Below are 18160 nucleotides of genomic sequence, written 5' to 3' on the forward strand. Positions count from 1 at the left end.
CAAGGTCGGATCCGATTCCCAAAGGTTGCTGCACAAATGAAGTTAACTACTTCAGATCTATAATTCAAAGTGGAAAGAGATGATGATGAAAGAGGAGGGAAAACTCAAGAAACAAGGAGATACTGGGATTTTGGATGCAGATCATTAAGGAGAATAAGAATAATCATACAGAATATCATATTCATAAAGTAGCAGAAAGTATTCTAAGAACTAAGCCAACACTGGAATGAAGAAAGGAGATTCTTCCAATAGGGATAATTACAATTAAGGATACAGACTACCGGAAGAGGGGGCTGGAATTTATTTGAGAAAATTGGTAAAGGAACAAAGGTGCTGGGAGCAAATAACTGGAAAGGGAAAGGTAAAAGAATGGGAGGAGGCCAAGAACGTATCTGGACTGCAGGTTAGAGACTGCCTTCCCTATCAAGGACTGACATCAGAGTACAGGTAAAGGTAAAGAAATGAGGGGGTCCTAAAGGAAAGATCAGCTTTGGTAGAGTTTTTAGTAGAATCTATAACAGAATTTGCCATTAAGAAAGGAATAATTAATAGAGCATATAAAATATTGCATGATACCTATAAGAATCAATCAGAGGACGTTAGAAAGGATTGGAAAAAGAAACTGGATAAGCAATTCACAAAAAAAAAAAAAACAATGGGGGTTGTATGTGTGTTTCCCAAATATGCAACAAAGTCTAAAAGATTTAGGATCTTTTCTTGGAAGTATTTACATAGGTATTTGTATACCCCAAGTAGACTCCAAAGAATTTTTCCTCAGGTAGAAAGCAAATGTTGGAGGTGTGATGTGGAAGAAAGAGGTAACTGGGGACATATTTTCTGGGAGTGCAATGAGCTGGCAGACTTTAAAGATTCCCTGCAGAATGCTCTGTTGGAGATCCTGGGTGAGCAAACTGGTGTAACTAAGGAAATGATTTTTTTGACCTATGATACAGAATCAGAATTGCCTAAACATATTAAGGCATTGCTGAGTCTAATTATGATGGCTGCCAAAAAAGCAGTTAATAGAAAATGGAAATCAAAGTCTAAACCATCTTTACTAGAAGTAGCGAAGATTAATAAAAGAGATAAAACAACTGGAATTGGGATCTTTAGAAAAGGGTAGGAGCAAATTACATAGGAAAAATGGGAACTGTGACATCAATACATGCAGAGGAGGAACGAGGTTTAAACTAAGGCAGGATGTGAATGAGCTATTTAATGGCTGACTGACAATGACTGGATATATTATAAGTGATATACAATGTTTGCAGCTACAGTTGTGTCGGCATGGTTTATAATGTTTGCAACAAAGTTGTGTCTGTATGGTTTATTTTCATTTATATAAATATAAGAACAGAATTTAAAAAGTTGTTCAATGCAACTAGCACTATATAGCTGGATAAGTGCATGTGTGCTACATTAAAAATATATATGTGCATGCATGTATATATCTACCTATATATTCTCTTTATGGATAATTTCCATGAGATTATAAAATCATAAGAATTACAAGGCAAATTAGTCTTATGACCACTTGTGTCTTACTATTATCCAGTCTCATTCTGAACCAAATTCAATTTGTAGAGACACAAAAGATTCAGGACCACCGGGTCCCTAATTGCTCAGAAGCATAGATCCTCCCTCAGACATTTACTACATACTGAGTAAAGTAACAGTCCTACTCTTTTTCAGACAGTTTACAGTTTATAAGCCAATTAGTTAGAAACCTCTGGGGTGAAGCAGAGCGCCTCTTTGGCCCTCTTCAGAAGGAACCTTGATGATTGCATGGGAGATAGGAAATTCACCCCGCGGATCATGTCAGTCGCCCTACTAGACAGGGGTCCAGAGAAGTAAATACTGTGGGAAGAAATAGCCAGGGAATTGTTATGGCTAGACTTGTATAGACCCTAGGGCTGACAGCCTAGTACCAACCTATAAACCTTTCTAATTGCTTGATGTCTCTAATGAGGTACATCCAAAAGAGGGTACAATGTTCAACAATTGGCCTAATCAACACTGAATACAACGTAACAATGATCTCTCTGATCTGAATGATATTCCTTTGGCAAACAGATGTACTAAGTAGACAGACTTGCAGGCTACTGTTGTTACATCATGATCGAAGGACAGGGAATTATCAACCTAAGTTCCAAGGTCTTTAAAAACATTAAAACGAGAAAATGTGGAAAAAGTACCAAAAAACATACCAATAAACAGAAAATAGGCACTGGAAGGATAACCATGATGAAATCCACCACTTTATTGAACACACGCTGGAAAGTTCAAATATAACACATACAGAATTGCTTTAAATGAAGCACCATGTTTTTGTCACTATAACTTCTTCAAATGAGCATACCAACTCCTAAATCCCCTTTTATATAAGCACAAGAATCCCCAATTAATCTGTTTAAAAGCTAAAATTTAAACTGCATTTATTACTGTAGGAGTCACACACAAGTGTGACAGCCTTTTCTGTGCATTTCTAGTCCAGATACTAGATCTGCTGGTTTCCGGACTTTAGTCTGTGTTTCTGAGTGGTCCAGACCTGGTTGTGGCAGTGGGAGGTCTTCCTGCTTATCAGTGAGAGTAGTAAGCATTAGAGCAGCCTATCTGTTGCAAGAGGAGTGGTCTCCAGCTCTGAAATTTACCTTATTGGCCGTTTTAGGCTCATTTCTATCCCTTTCAAGTTTCTGAGTCAAAAACCCGTGTTTGTGCAGGTTTGCACTTGTTTTAGCTCGGAAGATCCTGTTTGGGTGTCCTGCAGACTACTACAGTACCAGAAACAAGAAGGAGGGACTTTCTTGCTGATTTAAGTACCCTTTTGGCTTTCTATTAACTGTTTTAGTTAATCGCACTTTTAAAAAGCCATTTTTACTGTGGTTTTGCTGTATTTCTGCTGCATTGTACTGTTAAATCGTTTTACTGTGTGTGCACTTGATTTATCTGTTTAAAAGCTAAAATTTAAACTGCATTTAATACTGTGTCACACTCAAGTGTGACAGCCTTTTCTGTGCATTTCTACTGTTTTAAATTGCGTTTTGCTGCCTAACTTCTTAAAAAACAAAAAGACTAAAAAAATACTATCTGTACTGCTCGTTTCCCATACTTTCCTATACTAGAATAGTCCAGATCCCAGATCTTCTGGTTTCAGGACTTTAGTCTGTGTTTCTGAGTGGTCCAGACTTTATTGTGGCAGTGGGAGGTCTTCCTGCTTATCAGTGAGAGTAGTAAGCATTAGAGCAGCCTATCTGTTGCAAGAGGAGTGGTCTCCAGCTCTGAAATTTACCTTATTGTCCATTTTAGGCTAATTTCTATCCCTTTCAAGTTTCTGAGTTAAAAACTCGTGTTTGTGCATCGCGCAGCGCCGCTTAGCTAGGGTTAAATTATTCCCAGCACCATAAAGTCTGCTCTTTAGTTTTTCCCTTAGAACTAGCCAGTTTCTTAATCTCAGCACTTGAATCTGCTTTTCCGTGCTCAACACTGGTTCAGAACCGTTGTAAGCACTAAATAAGCTACAAATTACTGAAGCACTCAACCTTTCTCATTACCTAGTGGTTAACAGTTTTTGTACTTATCTTCCTCAAGTTACTTCGAGGAAACAGCTCTAGTACTTACTTCCCTCACTTGTGTAGAGGAAAAAAGTGATTACCCAGGCATGTCCAAGGGAGAGCTCCTGGTGTTCTCTCCTTTCTACCGGATGAATCTCGGCATCCTGGGGAAATGTAGCAATTGCCTCATGTACACGGACTACCCTCTCTTCCTACCACCCAACACAACAACCTGTGAGAGATGCATTTACCTAGTCAAACTGAAGGCAAAGCTCTCTCAACCCAAGACTGAACTTGTCAGGAGGAGAAGGTAAACACTTGCTCCACACCACACACAGCACATAGTCCCACTATACTTACACCACCAAAACCCACACATAGATAGACAAAAACATTTTCAGAGGCTCTCAATAAGAATCTGCCCAAGCAACAGAGACCTCCAAAGCAGAAACGCAAGCATCCTCCACCCTTCATCACAACCCAAAAGACACACAACACACAGATGCAGTGTGCCACTCAACCACAGCCCATAAGGCAAAACAATGTACCTAACACATTAGTGATAGGTGATTCTATAGTCAGGCACACTGATGTTCCACTCACCAGAATAGACAAGTAGAAGGTTACTGTTAGCTGCCTGTCAGGTGCCAGGATCCACCACATAACCCACCCACTCAGGTCACTCAATAACAGGTACAAATATGACTCATTCATTGTCCATGTCGGTGTGAACAACCTGAGACGTACCTCCCTGGACTACATGAAAAGAGACATGGAGGAGCTCTCCGATCTTGCAATCCAGGCAGATATAACCCTAGCCCTGAGCAGCATCCTACCTATCCCCAAAATGATAATGCAGTACAAGGACAAAATGATTGACTTCAACAATTGGCTAAGATTCTGGTGTCATTCTAAGGGGATCCAGTATCTGACTGCCTGGGACGACACGGTCGACAGGCCATGATGCTTTGCCAGACATGGCCTGCACCTGTCGTCCCAGGGATTCCGTATACTGGCTAAGGCTCTTGCTGCCCGTATAGTGCCCTTTTTAGGCAAGGTTCAAATGACAAACCCACCACCGTAGTAAATACAGGCAAGCAAAAACTGTGGGTAATGCTGCTCAATGCTTGAAGTATAAACCTCAAAATGCACTCACTCAAGGCACTCCTTAAAATGGAGAACATCGATATCTGTGCATAGGTTCATAGGTAGGTACTAGGCTATTGGCCCAAGGGCCTAAGTAAGCCTAGCCAACAAGGTTCCCTGGCGTACGCCACCCAAGAAAGTGATTTTCCTGTGCCCCTGTTGAGCAGAGCCACAGAAGTGATCCCCGGGGTGTATTTCCTATTTCCCATCCACTCATTAAGATTTTTCTTGAAGAGTGCTAATGAGGAACTTTGCTTGACATAGATGGGTAGCTTGTTCCAGAGTATGGGACATCTCTGGGACAGGAATCTATCCCTCCAGCATGTCCTGTTTATTGTGGTGACAAGGTTTAGGTCCCTAGAGCGTGTAGCTCAGAGGGACTGGGATTTCTTTAGGTGCAGCATGTCCAAAAGCTCTGGGTTTGACATAGCTTTATATGTTATGCAGAGATCACCTCAGAGTAGGAGATACGGTACAGACTAAAGCTGGAGTTTTTTGAGACGGTCAGTGTAGGGCATATGTTTGAGGCCAGTAATCCTCTTTGTGAGGTACTTCTGTGGCCTTTCCTGCTGCTGCAGATGTCTTGTGAGGTACATTCCAAAAGTGCAGTGACTGAAACCTGGTTCAAGGCTCCAGAGAGCACTTCTGCATTACCAGGATATAACTCATACCATACCTTTCAGCCATCTAACCCAGACCGGAACACCAAGGTTGGGGATGTGCCCATATTCATTAATGACAACCACATCTCCAAGCTAGTTGCCCAACATAATGAATCCGAATGTATCCAAATACAACTAACTCTGGCTAAAACTGCAATCCATATTGTAAGCTTGCTACAGATCCCCCACCATGCCCCAGGATTCCCACTCCTCTTTTCTTGATATACTAGAAAATATTAGGGTTCAACCAAACACCCTAATAATGGGCGATTTCAACTACCCCACCATTAACTGGGAAAACTACTCATGTACCAACTCCTTCACTCAAAGCTTTCTAGAATTCATAAACTCCAATGCCCTGGATCAACATATCCACACCCCCACCAGGGGCAATAATATCCTTGACCTAATCATTATCAACAAGAGTGACTGGTGTACCAGACCTGAAGTCAACTCCTCGTTGGTCAGATCTGGCCATAAACTAATCACCATAGATATCCACATCCCACCCCCATCCCCCCATTAAGGAAACGACTGTAAAACATTTTTCCAAAGCCATCTACATGCTTCTTAAGACAGAAGTGGCCAACTTCACGACACCCATGCAGATGGACAATACAGTTACGACTGTCATATCTTACACAAATACACTCCATAAGCACTTACATGAGTGCATGGATTGTGCTATCCCTAACAGAACCAAGATGCTATCCTTCAAAAAAAGAAAGCCAATCTGGTGGTTCCCTGCTATAAACAAACTCTACAACAGAAGGAAGAAACTGTTGCAAAAGAGAGTAAAATCCCATGAGTGGAAGAGCTCCCTGGTCAGTTACAGTAAGAAGTTGAGATCCCTCATAAAATCCTCCACACCCAGCTACGAAAACAAGATTGCCACTGACTCTAAGGACAAACACAAAGCATTCTATAGCTATGTCAAGAATCTCAATGGCGACACTCAGATCTGCTCTGAGTTGAAGCACAATGGCACGAAAATTATGGAACCAACTGATATCGCCAACATCCTGGCTGACAGGTTCAGTGCTAACTTTACCCTACCCCCTAAAGGGCCCATATCCATAATGGAAGAATGCAGTGCCTCTGCGATCACAACTGAGCAGGTAAAAACTGCACTCTCCAAAGCAGAGAACACAGCATCCATGGGACCAGACAACATCCCAGGCTGCATTCTACACGAACTTCAGAATGAACTGCCCCCCCCCACCACCACCACCACCACCTAAGCACCATGTTCACTCATAGCCTCACAACAGGCTTTGTACCCACTAATCACTCCACAAAGGGGGAGCCACTACGGACCCCGGGAGCTATTTCCCTATTAGCCTGATGAGCCTGGTTTGCAAAGCCATGGAACGTATCATCATGGAACTCATAAACAAAGATATTGGTAACCTCCAAGCTCTGGACCCCACCCAGTTCGGGTTTGTGAAGGGCAGATCATGCCTCCTGAACCTGATCAACTTCTTTGAAACAGTCACCAAAGCTGCAAACAAGGGTAAGGCAGTTCACACAGCCTAAATTGACCTCACCAAGGCTTTCGACACCATCCACTATTCTGGAATCATAGATAAACTCACTAAACTGGGCATAAATCCACACGTCACAAGATGGGTTGCCAACTGCCTCACTTACAGAACCCACACTGTAAAAGTTGCAGACTCCAAATCTGACTTCAAACCTGTGACAAGTGGAGTACCACAGGGTTCAGTCTTGGGTCCTCTCCTGTTTGGGATCTACTTCTCTGCAGTAAGGGCTAACACAGAAGGCCTCTGGCTGATGAAGTTCGCAGATGACTATAAATAAGGTGCCATAGTTGAGTCTCCAAATGATGTGGACATCCTACAGAAGGGCCTCACTGATATTGATGCCTGGTGTCAGAGCCATGGCCTCAAGCTCAATGCTAAAAATTGCAATGTCATCCCCTTTGTAAAAACACTGTACCCATGAACTACCACACAGGTGGCAGTCCACTTAACGCTGACGGTGTGATAAGAGACCTTGGGGTCTCAGGTGGACAGTAGTCTCTCCTTTGATAATCACATCGCCACAGTAGTCAGGAAATCCTTCTACATGGCACACCTCATCATGAAAGGATTTTCATCCAGGAAAAAAGAGGTCATTGTTCCCCTCTACTCGGCTCTCATTAGACCCATTATTGAGTACAACGCCCCTTGTGGAATGTACTTCACAATACATCTGCAACAGCTGGAAAGGCCACAAAAATACCTCACAAAGAGGATTATGGGACTCAAACATATGCCCTATGCTGACCATCTCAAAAAACTGCAGCTTTACTCAGTAGCATATCGCCTACTCGGAAGTGAACTCTGCCTAACATACAAAGCTATGACAAACCCAGAGCTGCTGGACATGCTACACCTAAAGAAATCCCAGTCCCTCCGAGCTACACGCTTTAGAGACATAAACCTTGTCACCACAATAAACAGACCATGCTGGAGGGATAGATTCCTGTCCCAGAGACTTCCCATACACTGGAACAAGCTACCTATCTATGTCAAGCAGAGTTCCTCACTAGCACTCTTCAAGAAAAATCTTGATTAGTGGATAGGAAATTCACCCCCAGGGATCACTTCTGTGGCCCTGCTTGACAGGGGCACAGGAAAATAACCTTCTTGGGTGGCGGAAGCCAGGAAACCTTGTTAGCTAGGCTTACATAGGCTCTTGGGCTGAAAGCCTAGTACCTACCTATGAACCTATTCACACACAAAAAAGCACAAGATATGAAATGTTGAATGCATAAACTCTACACGGTATATTTTGTGGATAAAATCTTTCTTAAAAATCATATTGAATGACAAGTATGAATATATGTAATAAATAATGTGTGGAAAAAGTAGACATTAATAAGGAGTAATATAAACACGGAGGCAAATGAAAATGCTGTGGAAGTTAATTCTGTTCATGAAAACTGGGACAGTCTGGAGGATTTTCCTAATGTTTTTAGAACTCAGCTAACAGAAAGGAGAGGGACAGAAATGATTGTCCAAGCTGGTACATCTGGTAGTAGGAACAGGAAAGTCGACTGCAACACAGTTGGCAGTCCAGGTTCCAAGAGACTTTTTAAAGTCATTTTAGATCATAAATTAGTTTTTGTGGGTAATGTTCCTTACTATGACAACATTAATGACACTTATGCCAATAATCTTGGTAAACTGGACATTTGATTAACAAAACACAAAATGCATTAGATGGACAATGATTATTTAAAACAGTTCTTAGATTTAAATATAGTACCCAAGGGCTTAAGGGTATGCAGATACTCTAATAATGTTACTAATGGCTCTGATTTTCATAAGGATCTTATGGTAGCAGTTGACAAGTGTGGTTTTGATATTATGAGAGCCATAATAAGAAACAATGAAAGTGAAATGAATAATTTTTATGAGCTTATTGAGCGTACCCACAATAATAATATTAGTGATTTAGTGTTCACTACTGAAGATGAAAAGGAGAAATATTTTGATTTATTGGGAAAGATTGATTTGAAATGTAAAGATGTGCATGTTAGAAAAACAGATAGGGATGTTAATGAATACAAAGAGAATGTGCACTATCCTAAACCAAAGCAGTTCAGGAGGTGCAATGTTAAGGACAATTTTAATGGGAAAAGGACGGATGATGTTATGTTTAATGAACAAAATGAAGGTGTTCCCTTTGTCCCACGGGACCCTTTGGATTTTCTCCCTCCCTGGAGGTCAGAAAGGTTGAGGAAGAAAGGACCAGTCAATTACAGATACAATGTATGGACGGGGCAACAGGGAGTTTATCAGAGATAGAATAAAATGGTGGAATTTTTAAGGATGGTCCTAAAATAAGTTATAATGGTGTTAACATTTTTAGTTATAGCAATATCGATGTGCAAAAAGGCCATTTTAATTTGTTTTTGAAGGGATTCACTTTTATTCCTAGGACAAAGACTGATATTTTTAGGTTATTTGTTGATTTAAACTATTTATCCGGAAAAAGAACTTAGAACTATTTTTCAATGGTCACGAAAGATCAAATACTCACGCCTTCGTTAGGAAAATTACTTTTAACCCGTCTTTACATACACAATTAAAAAACTTTGAATGCACGTTGGAAAATAAATTAAGGCAAGTATTAAGTAATAATAAAGTAATTCTTAATTTAAGCAAGGATGAGAGAACCATATTGGATGAATGTAGGAATAATAAATCTTTAAGAATAATGAAAATGGACAAGGGTGGTGGGGTTGTTTTAATGGACAAGATCACATATAAGGGCAAGATGGAGATCTTGGGTGATGTCAACAAGTACATGTATTGTTTAATGAGGTAAATATCGCCTACAAGAGAGTACAAGTATGTTTAAATGACTTGCTTATTGCGGGGCTTATAGACACTGAAACTTACAATTTCTTACATGTTGAGAAACCTAGAGTTCCCTCTATATTTGGCATCCCTAAGGTCCATAAGGATAATGACAACCCACCCCCTAAGGCCAATAGTTTCAGCTGAAGGTTCTGTTACTGCCCCCTTAGCCAAATGTGTTGACTCTAAACTTAAAAAACTGTCCATGGGGTCCAAATGTGCATAAGGATTCATGGGACATTTTGAAAAAGTTAAATATTAGTCTTTACTTGGATAATTTGGCATTTATTTCAGTTGATGTATTCTATCTATTCACTTCAATACCACATAATGTGGGTTTAGAATGGTTTGAAGAAGTTTAAGTGACAGTAATGATATAAGCTATAATGATTTTCGTACTTGCTTAATTTTAATGGATATGATTTTAAAAAACAATTTTATATTTTTTGAAGGCAAATATTTGAAACAACTAAGAGGTGTTGCTATGCGGGCCCATTGTGTCCCCAAGTACACTAATATTATACTCTCCCATTGGGAAAAGAAATGCATGTTCAATTGTGATTTTAGGCACTGCTGGAATTTTTATCCTCGTTGTCTGGATGACATATGTCTTTTTTTGGTAGAATCTGAAAGTAAATTTTCGGAAATTTTTGAATTATTCATCTGGCACCTCTGATTTTTTAAGGTTTACCTATGAAATGAGTCACGATGAGATGAGATATTTGTATTAGTAAAAACAATGGGAATTTTAAAAGCAGGGTGCACAGAAAGGCGACCTTTTTGAATTCTTATTTATATTACACCAGTGCACGCCCATACTATCAGGAGACAGGAGTTGTGAAAGGCCAATTTGTTTAAATAAGCAGAATGACCTCTGATGACAATGATTTTGTTAATGAAAGTACATATCTTTTAGGCCTGTTTAGGGCTAGGGGACACCCAGAAAAGCTCCTAACAGAGGTGTACTGTGAAGTGCTTGAAGCAAGGGAAACTAGGTTTGCCTCCATTTTTGGTAATGATGGCTACAGCCTAAGTAACACACAAACAAACGTGAGTTCAACAGACAATGTGTATAATAGTGCTTTGGTCATCACCTACAATGGAGAGGCAGGAGCTGTCCTTAATATTATAGAAAATGAATGGAGCAGATTTGCTAGTATATCAGACTTGCAGTACATTTTTGACAAGCCACTTAAATGTATCTACAGAAGGGGTCATAATATTACGAACATTTTGGAAAATGGTACGTCTAGGGTCAACAATCCCAATTCCAACAAGAGGGGTACATATAAATGTGGCTGTTGTGCCCAGTGCCCTTATGTTAAAGTGGGTGACGTTATACTTGAAGTGTAGAGACAGATCCATTAAGACTATGGATTTTGATAACTGTAATACAAATGGTATTATTTACTTAGCTTTGTGTGATAAATGCAAGGCATTTTATACAGGCAAAACTGAAAGAAAACTAAAGTTGAGAATGTATGAACATAGATATGACATAAAGAAAAGGAACATCAATAACAGCTTATACAAACATACACAGAATCGTGTAGGAGCTGAATTGTAATTGAGACACTGCCTATTGATCCAAGAACCTTGGAAAGCACGTTTAGAATATAGGGAACTGTATTGGCATTTGATGCTGGAAGCAAACAGGCACCCTGGCTTAAATGACATGTTATCTTTGATGCCTGTGTTAAAGCTCAGGGCAGCTAAACTTTGTATGGGGTGCTTAAAGTTTTCCAGATGTTTTTATGAGTCTACCCAGTAGATGGATGTTGTTATTTGATAACTTTTTAACATGGTTTTACATGATATTTTAAAGTTTTTTTTTTATTACTCCTTATTAATGTCCACTTTTTCCACACATTTATTACATATATTTATACTTATCATTCAATATGATTTTAAGAAAGAGATTTTATCCACAAAATATACTGTATAGATTTTATGCATTCCATATCTTGTGCTTTTTAGGTGTGAATAATTGATTAACTGGGGATTCTTGTGCGTACATAAAAGGGGATTTAGGAGTTGGTACGCTCATCTGAAGAAGTTATACTGACGAAACGAGGTGATCCATTTAAAACGTTCTGTGTGTTATATTTGAACTTTGCAGCGTGTGTTCAGTAAAGTGGTGGATTTTATCGTGGTTATCCTTCCAGTCCCTTTTTTCCATTTATTGGTATGTCTTTAAAAACATTCTCATTCTGGAGCTGGGTATTGTCTATGTTGTATGCTAGGGGGAGGGGAGTGTACCAAATGTGACAACATTGCACTTTTTAGCATTTAATTGAAGCCTGTTTTAGTACACCAGGTATTTTTACAAGTGCAGTGTCTTGCTGCAGGGCTTTGGTATCAGAAGGTGTTTTGACAATGATTTTCAGTTTACAGTCATCTGCAAACTTGCATAGCCAAATGCCTTGGTTCATGGTTTCGAGATCAGACCAGCATCAAGTGGGTTATGTCCTTTATCCAATTTGCTATCCATCTGACTACACAGGGATCTACTGGTAATGCATTAAGCTTACTAATTATGCTAGCATGGGGGGGGGGGGGTTCAAAGGCTTTGGCCACGTCAAGGTATCCAATGTTCAAAAAAGTTCAATAGATTCATTAGGAAGGATCTACGTCTGAGAAACCCAAACTGCTGCAGGTCTAGCCTGATGAGGTTTGAATGTCATAGTTTATCAGGTCAGTAATAATTGCCATTATGACATTGCAAACAAGACTCATCCAGCTAATGAGCCCATGATTCCCAGAGTTAGTGAGAGTGGCATTGCTAATACTGTGTGGGAAGCCTCAGGGACAAAGCCTTTAGCCAGGTTAAATAAGTTAAGGAGGCAGACTTTGTATAGCTTTATTTTTATAACACAATTTGTTGGTTCTAAGTTGTTTCTGGACTGTGCACCAATTAGCTGCTCTTGTTTAGTACTTTTTATTAAACAGGTATATTATCAGGTACCATGAAGAAAGTATTTTTAGTCTTAGAGAGCAACTTTAGTACACGTTCTTAAGTGAAGATAAGGGGGTCCTGAAAGCTTCAGGGATAATCGGGCTTTGGATAGTCATCTTGAAGTAAAATCAGTTCTGAATTTATTTGCTAGCATGTTGGCAATGTCTACTGGGTCAGAATAAGTGCTACCATTATTAGTAAGTTCAGAGCGATGTTGGGTGTTGCTTCTAATATATTTAAAGAAGACTTTTAATTCTCATTAGCTTCAAATGCTAACCAAGTTCATGGCTTGCTATAGTAGTCCTAGTATTTTTCAAGTAGTTAGTAAATTTTCTGATATTATCCTTGATTTAACCATCTTTTGATCTGCTATACACTTGTGAAGTTTTTCTTTCACTGTAGAGTTAATTTATGTTGGTGGACCACCACAGTGGCTTGCTTTTAAATTTCCCGTTACAAATTTGGTTGGGCCTCTCAATTCTATACATTTACTTAAGTAGGCATACAACTCCTTTGTGAAGCTAGCTGGTGTGACAACATATGGAGTTGTGCTGCTATAAGTGAATTTTGAAACTCTGTCTTAGAATCTGATGAGATTTGTACACCTGAAATAATATCTGTAGGTTTAGATATTTTAAGTGTGAAGATTGCTAGTTCATGCTTCAGCTTAACCGAGAAAGGAGATACCAAAGGAATAGTACATGAAGAAAATACACTGGGAAGGACCAGGTGAAGAATATTATGTCCTCTAGTGGGTCTATTAATAATCTGGTTCCGAGAGTTTTTGTTTATGAAATCTAAACGTTTGGCATGCATTCTACATTTGAGGTGTGTAGGTTCTTAAGTTTATTGATGGGTAGCTAAACATCTCCCAAAATAATGGGGTTCCTGCTCACAGGGAGTTCATTAAGGGTATTTAAGAACCATCTGTAATTGTCAGGGGACACTAAGCGTATCATGGAACAGGCTATAAACTGATAATTGATCATGTTTAGTATGATTTGGAGCTGAATGAGTTCTGTTTGCGAGACATTGTGAATTTGTCAAGAGGGGCTATAGTCTCTAACAAATATGGAGATGCCATCATAGTTATCACTGGGTCTGATGGCATGGCACGTGCAAAACCAAGGTATGGAGGGAGTGCTTTCTGAACATTTAAACCAAGTGCCTCAAGATTGGATATCTTGTTAATGGAATTGAACAGAGACACCTTAATATGATCCTGTTTTGAACTTGATATATGTTAGCTAAGTTGAGATGCCATCAGCTGGACTCCTCTTAAAAAAGGCACTATGGGGGCAGCAAAGACTTTAGCCAGTGTGTAGAAACTTCGGAAACAGATGCAGGTCATCCTTGGCGAAGCAAGTCTGTCAAGCAACTAACCCTACGCTGACACATACTAGATCCACTGGAATGACACCAGCTATTCAGCCAATTATCATTTCTTTGTACACAAGCATCATTATTGTAGAAGGAAGGATTCTGCTCAGGACCAGAGTTTTACCTCCATTTGTGACATGTATGGGCAGTTACAACATGTCTCTCTATGTCATTATCACAGTTAAGTGAAAGGCCCCTAAGGGCTCTTAAGATGTCAGAGATACTGGCACTTGAAAGACAACTTCCCATCACACTGTCTTGGTCTAGCCTAGTGAGTGGAGGCTCAGTGTGTTTGACTACAGTCATCAATCACTGAATCATTTAAATTTTTTAGAGTGGTCTGATGTACTGGATTTGAGATCATTTAAATCCTGGTGACTGTTTTGTTTAAGTGTGCCAAAAGGAGATATGGTGTCAGATTTTCACCGAGAGCTTGTCTTCATGAGTCTAGGAAGTTCTGGCAAGGATTTTTTTGACAGCTTTAACAAAGCACATTTTAGTGTAGGTTGGTCTAGACTGTTGTGGGAATGTGCATCACTCACAGTTTATGTTTTTGTGAGAGACATCCATGTTAGTTATGTACCTGCATCCCTCACAAACGGAACGTCTTGTACTAAGTGAGTTCATTATCTGTGAGCATCAGACAGTTGCTACACGACCTAAAGATACCAAATGTTATGAGACTGGTTACAGAAGGATACACATTCAAGCTGACCTTCCATTTTAATTCCAGAGATTTGGATGATGTCATTAAATATTTCACAGACTCACTTAATGAAGTATATGTGCAATTTAAGTTTTGTTGCTAGAGGTGTGCTGCCTATGTGGAATAAAATGAAGAAGTTTAACTTAAGTTGGCACTATGTCAATGGACAGTGTAGTGTGGTTAGGTTAAGCAGCTGATTAGTTATGCAAAGCAGCAGCTTAGAGTCATGTAGAACAGGCAGGGTTGAAGCCTTTGCATCCTTCCATTTCCTGACAAATAAGCCACACTCCCTGCATAATGAAAATACCGCCTTTGCCAGAGAGTAGCCACAACCCTTTAAGCAGACCATGCCTAGAAGCAGCAATTTTAAATGCCATTTGTAGTGACTGCATAGGCAGTCTTAGGGGCCCTAGGCAATGTGTACCAGCTGGGGATCAACCCATATATTGTCAGGTGGGCTGCAAACTGTCTCACCGACAGAACACATACAGTCAAAATAGGGGATTCTACCTCCACCAGCAGACCCGTTATCAGTGGTTTTGCACCGGGATCGGTGCAGGGTCCCCTATTGTTTGGAATCTACTTCTCGGAAGTACAGGCAAAAACAAAACATCTGTGGCTGACAAAGTTTACTGATGACTGCGAACTGGGTGTAGTCACTGACTCCCTAAATAATGTCAACATCCTACAAGAAGGGCTTAGTCAAACCAATGATTGGTGTCAAATTCACGGACTTAAATTCAATGCAAAAAAATGCGTTATCATCCCCTTTGGCAAGGGCAATGTCCCTGTGGATTACCATATTAATAGCAACACCCTAAGCTCTAAATCAGAGGTGAGAGATTTCGGCACACAGGTTGGCAGCAACCTTACCTTTGATCACCATGTCTCCACAGTGGTTAGGAAAGTCTTCTATGTTGCTCACCTCATAAGTAAGGGCATAGCTTCCAAAACAAAAGGTTATAACCCCCCTGTACTCTTCCCTCATCAGGCCAATAATAGAGTACAATGTTCCCTTTAGTATGTACCTTATCAGGCACCTGCAGCAACTAGCAAGACCTCAAAGGTTTCACAACAAGAAAATTCAGGGTCTTCAGCACAAGTCATACATGAACAGACTGAAACCACTGTCACTATACTCTGTATTGTACAGACTACTCAGAGGCGGCCTGTGCCTTGCATACAGAGCAACCTCTGATCCTGCCTTAATGGCTATACTCCACATACATAAGTCAAATGGTACATTATTCACTTCCTCTAGGGACCTTAACTTAGCCTGTGACATCAACAGGACTTGCTGGAAAGACAGATATGTCTCAAAGAGGTTCTGTCTCCTCTGGAACAAAATTCCAATTCAAGTTAAACAGAGCCCCTCATTGACCATATTTAAGCATAACTTGGACGATTAGATGGGAAACCGCAAATTCATCCCAAGGGCTTCACTCATGTCCCTCTTGGATAGGGGCATTCAGTTCTGACTTTCTAGGCCCTATAGAAAACAAGGGTTGAACTTGGCTAGGCTTGTAAGGACCTAGGGCCATTAGCTTAATAACCTCCTATGATCTTATGAACTTCTAGCCTTTAAATTCTTATAGCACAGGATTACCAAATTCTAAAAAAAAAAAAAAAAAAAAAGGCTTGTCTTCTAACATTTGCACCTTATATATCTGCACTTATCAACTTAACAAGCAATATTTTTCTTTCAGAGATGCCTAAGTGTATTTCAACACTGTATAAAACACGTTACTGAAGATACCCTGCTGTACGTACTATCATTAACATTCATACAAACATGGCAAAATACAATACGCGTACACAAGTACTATAATATACACCTACCATCTTGATGAAACAGCTGTAAAATAGCAACCTCCTGGGGATTAAACAACAGTGTTGCCATATCATTGTACGTGTTGTTGGAACAAAAAAAGGTCTTGGTGCTTGAGTTGATATCCTCAGACACTGATGGCTGCAACGTAATAAAATACAAAAGTTAGCAATCCAGATGGTACATCAAATCCAGTACAAAAAGCATCCAACCATCTTAGCATTCCAGTATTTTATGAATGATTCAAGCACCTCAATAAAAAACACAGGTAAAGCATTCCAGAATATTTAGCTCAGTTAGCATTTCTGTACAGAGAAAAGGATCTAGTAAAACTGCTGAACATTGACTGTACTCGTACAAGGTTGCTAAGGACTGGAACTCCTTACCCATATCCATTAGGTCAATACCCTCCCTTCCTATCTTTCAAAACCACTCAGAAAGACTTCCTAGCTAAAAATCGGTCTCTGCTCTTGCTCAAAACTAGGATAAACTATATCCCTAAATGTGAACAAGTACCTTTTTATTCCTCATCTCACCTTACTTTCCATTCTTCACTTACTTCCTTAAATCAATCAAATTCTCTTCCATGACTCTCTCTCCAAATATACCATAAGCCTGTTTCCATCACACTAACTTACCTTTAATTTCTCTACAAACTGTCTACAAATATTAAATAACTGTCATGCAACTTGCATTGATTATTAACCAATGTTTTTATATTATGTCTAATGTGTAATAATTATTTAAACTACAAATGTTTTTGTTTTATTTTTGAAGACTGTAAAATTATTGTTCTTAAAATGTTTTGTAAAAGTTTGGAGCTTTTCTCCCCAGGCCTCTGCTGAAAAGGGCTTTAACCCAGTTGGACTTTCCCGGTAATCAAATGCCCATAAATAAATAATACGTACAATGCAAGTATTTTGATCACACAAACTGAAAGGTGAATTTAGCACACAGACTAGCACTGCGTCTCTACTTTTAAGGATTCACATAAACGGCAAAGTGATTATACGTTTAGTACTGCAAATTGGGCTAATTATACTTTTGAAATCTCTGAATTCGACCTCATGGCATGTTATGGCACTGTCTTAGGAAGAACATAATCATGCATGATAATGAAGTGAACAACATTACAGTTTACACATAATTTGCCACAGTATCAAAGTTTAACACACAATACTGAGAGATGGCACTCAGACATGTGCTTGTTAATAGGCCATGTGAATGATATTTAACACCCTGTGAAAATGCACTGAAACATTTATACTATTAATTCCCTTTGCATTAACATGTCCCCAGCCTCTCTCTGAGGAAATGTCAAAATATGGAAGGCTTGATTAGTGATAGCACAAAGAAAGTTGGGTATCCTAGTTCATATTACTAAATGGTAGAGTGACTTCAAATGAATCTTCTTTAAGTTCATAGGTAAGTACAAGGCTAGCTGCCATAGCAGGCCAGTTTAAGCCTAGCCAGTTTCCCCAAAGGAGATGATCAAATCCTGTACCTTGTGTCTGTGATGTAAACACCGTAACTATTATGCCAAACCCCAGCTATCACTACA

The 18160-nt window shown here is 39.6% G+C and overlaps 1 protein-coding gene across 1 annotated transcript in view; it reads right to left on the bottom strand.

Annotated features, from left to right (window-relative positions):
• The window catches only part of CLCN6 (chloride voltage-gated channel 6), a 1280196-nt gene that overhangs the window by 728275 nt on the left and 533761 nt on the right, over nt 1-18160 (bottom strand). The window contains exon 14 of the mRNA XM_044075232.1: nt 16611-16740. Within this exon, the coding sequence (XP_043931167.1) occupies nt 16611-16740 (130 nt within the window). The remainder of the gene's footprint in view (nt 1-16610; nt 16741-18160) is intronic.

The sequence above is a fragment of the Protopterus annectens genome, chromosome 1.part1, assembly GCF_019279795.1.
Source record: "Protopterus annectens isolate FY-2018-M chromosome 1.part1, PAN1.0, whole genome shotgun sequence".
NCBI lineage: Eukaryota > Metazoa > Chordata > Ceratodontiformes > Protopteridae > Protopterus > Protopterus annectens.